Genomic DNA, 3,289 nt, shown 5'->3' with positions numbered 1-3,289 from the left:
CCATGTGATATTTCAGTGTTTCTTTTTTAATAAATTTGCAAAAATTTCTACATTTCTGTTTTTTTCTGTCAAGATGGGGTGCTGAGTGTACATTACTGAGAAATAAAATGAACTTTTTTGATTTTTGGAAAATGGCTGCAATGAAACAAAGAGTGAAAAATTTAAAGGGGTCTGAATACTTTCCGTACCCACTGTATATTCATAGCGGCAAGTGCTATGTAGCTCCACATAGGGGACACAGGAAGTGACATATAGCACCTTCATGCAGCGTCGGAACCGCGTAGGAAATTCACAGCCGCACCGGCAGAGCTCCAGAATATGCAACTCGGCCGAGTCACGCGCGGACGCGCTACAAGTGCGAGGGCCCGCCCAACGCTGCTTGCAGCTTTAATTGTTTATACTTACTGCAGTACACTTGACAGTGAAGGTATTTACTTATTGCTACAGGTTACTCAGGTTCTCTCCTTTTAAGACAGAGGAAGGAATGTTTGGGGATAGAAGGCGAGGGCATGATCATAGGTTAGAAGTGAAACTGTCAGCGCATCTCCTAATGTGCGTTCCTAATGTATATGTTGTATATACACTGTAAAAACTGTTAACTTAAAAAAAACAAGGCAACATTTTCCAACCACTTTTTGTTAGTTTAGCGAACTTCTTGATTTTTTAAGTTGGGAAAACTCAGCAATAAACATTTTAGTGTATGCTAAAATATTAAGAAGAGTCTACAAAAAAACTGGCAAAAAATTAAGTTCAGCCATTGTTGTAGGTATTATTATATCTAGCCTTTTGGAAACAAGCTTAATAAAACTGCTTAAGATTTTTCCTCCAATAAAATGGTTTCGGAATAGTCATTTCTCATAATGATAGTTTGACACAAAAACATGTTTCCCGCCTGAAAACACATCTTTTTAAACTGGCATATAAATGATCATGATCACTGTTTATCAGTGGCCTGTACTACCAAGCGGGGTAACTGGCTTATCCGAGTAACTTCATGACGTCGGGTGTAACCTCCTGGTTAACCCGTACCACAAAAGGTGGATAGGTGTTACCAGAGGTCTGTTGCCATGGCAATTTACGCTGGATCTCTAAACTGCTCCGAGCAGGTTTTGTTCGTGGTTAACTCGAGGTTACCCTGCACGTGGACTACACACCACATCTGTACTCAGTGTTAATGATGAGAAGTAGGATATTAATACACACCACTTAAATATGTTTAGATTTCAGCCTGATTTGTTCCACTGCGGCTGCAGTGAAGTTCTGAACACAACAACATTACATTCAGACAGCGAGCCCTGCAGCCGAGCTGGGATTTTAGAGAGGAAATCAGACAGGAAACAGAAAACAAATCCAAGATCAAAGTGTGAAATTTACAAGAAGAAAAATCGGAAATTCCCCTGAAATTAATGTCACAAAAAATCGAAATCTGGTGTTTTCTTCTGAATACGCCCGATCCAAGGCAAAGTCTCTGAGGTGCATGATAGTGATTGTGGGCTAAACTCAGGAGTTTTTCCTCTCTGCTAAATCTGATTGCAAAGTTTAATATAACTTTCCAATGCATGTATAATACACTGCAGACATGTGTGTGTGATGTTGCAGCCTTGCAAAGGCTTTTTTGCGAAAAAACTGCCTGCACGGCCAAACACGCCCCTTTTATGCGAACATGCACCAACTCCAATTAAGTTAACACGGGGTTAACACCAACGCAACTAACCATCCTAACATTTTATCCACCTTCGTAGTACCATTTAACTCCAGTGTAGGTGATCTGAGTTTGTCAACCCTGAGTTTGCCCGATAACCCCGAGTTAACTCTGAGTAGGTTGAACTCCCTTTGCAGTGCAGGTCACAACAAACTTTTGTTTCCAATTGTTTATCAACCCTGATTGTAAGCACTGCAATTAAAATTGCTGTTAGTTTTATAAATGTATTTCTAGACTGTTTGAAGATGTTTTGTGAGGTGACCTTGAGGTGCCTGTAAATAAAATGTATTATTATTATTTGGGCAGAGCAGGATGACAGATTTGGGAGGAGGTGGACTTCACAACATGTTTCCAACTGCTTGTTGACTTTTACCAATGTTTTCCTGCAGGTGAGAAGAGATCATGTTGTTCCCATCTACGTCATCAACCTTCTCATTACTGACCTGATTCAGCTCTGCTTCATGATCGTTCAGGTGGTACCAAATGTGGATTGGACGATATTTCTCATCTTCTATTGTATTTACTTCTCTGCTCTGATTGCCAGTGTTGGCTTCATGGTCTGCATCGCCCTGGAAAGGTATCTATCTGTCTATCCAGTATGTGTGGAGCTCCTTCTGTGTCTGAACATTATATTAGTTTATAACTCTGAAGCTCCTCAAAGACTTTGTGTCCATCTTGTATTACAGGTATTTGGTCATCGCCCACCCGCTGTGGTACCGCTTCAGACGAACCATCAAGAGCTCTGTGGTGGTCTGTGTCCTGGTCTGGGTCCTTTCTCCTGTCTGTGTTGTCCTTTTCTTTAATCTGGCCCAAGCAATTATCTACTTTGTCCTCCTCCTTCCCTTCCCACTGTTAATATTCTCCCTGGCTGGGACCCTCAAAGCCCTGTCTGCTTCCATCTCGGTTCCCTCTGATGAAAAACGACGAATTGTGGGAGTTTTGGTTCTGGTGCTGCTTATTTACACCGTGCTGTTCCTGCCCTTCATGATTTGGTTCTTGAAAGTATACACTGACATTAACCGATTGGTAGACTTTAGACTCAACCTTCTGTCTCTTACAATTGTTAGGTTGAGTCCTCTTGCAGACTCAGTCCTGTATGTCTTCATGAGGAAAGGGTTCATAGAGAAGCTTTTGGCCTCTGTGTGTTGCTGCAGAATGGACAGCAATGATATCAGCAGTCCATCAGTATGAATGATGACAACATTTCCACAGTCAGCTTCATGTAGGCAGAGAAAGAGGGAGAGAGAGAAAGGGGAGGAAACAGGAGGAGAAATGGAGGCCAATAGAAAGGATAGAGACGAGACAGATCCTGTCATCTACTGAGACCATTTCCAATAAGACACCTAACTGTAGAGAACAGGAAGCACTGTTTGGACTCTGCTGTGGGAGAAGTGGCTGCTGGGAAATGTTTTGGTCAACTTGCTCTGGTTCACTGTGACGGCTTCAACACATGGAAATAAAATGTGTTTTATTAGTTTGGAGCTGGAAGTTGATGTCTGTCATTATTCTCCTTTAATCCCAGAAGCAAAGCAGATATTATTTTAGATGAACTGAGCTCATTCTAGCCGCCTCGCTGTCTTCTTCCTA

The 3,289-nt window shown here is 41.7% G+C and overlaps 1 protein-coding gene across 1 annotated transcript; it reads left to right on the top strand.

Moving 5' to 3' along the window:
- Positions 1–2,091: 2,091 nt before the first annotated feature.
- Positions 2,092–3,133, top strand: LOC123965320 (ovarian cancer G-protein coupled receptor 1-like; the record flags this gene model as incomplete). Its single annotated transcript, XM_046041876.1, has 2 exons — positions 2,092–2,279; positions 2,389–3,133. Coding segments are annotated over 2 exons (693 nt in total), but the record flags the coding sequence as incomplete, so codon positions are not given.
- Positions 3,134–3,289: the final 156 nt, after the last annotated feature.

The sequence above is a fragment of the Micropterus dolomieu genome, unplaced genomic scaffold, assembly GCF_021292245.1.
Source record: "Micropterus dolomieu isolate WLL.071019.BEF.003 ecotype Adirondacks unplaced genomic scaffold, ASM2129224v1 contig_9211, whole genome shotgun sequence".
Taxonomy (NCBI): Eukaryota; Metazoa; Chordata; class Actinopteri; order Centrarchiformes; family Centrarchidae; genus Micropterus; species Micropterus dolomieu.
This window is presented reverse-complemented; position numbering and strand designations above follow the sequence as displayed.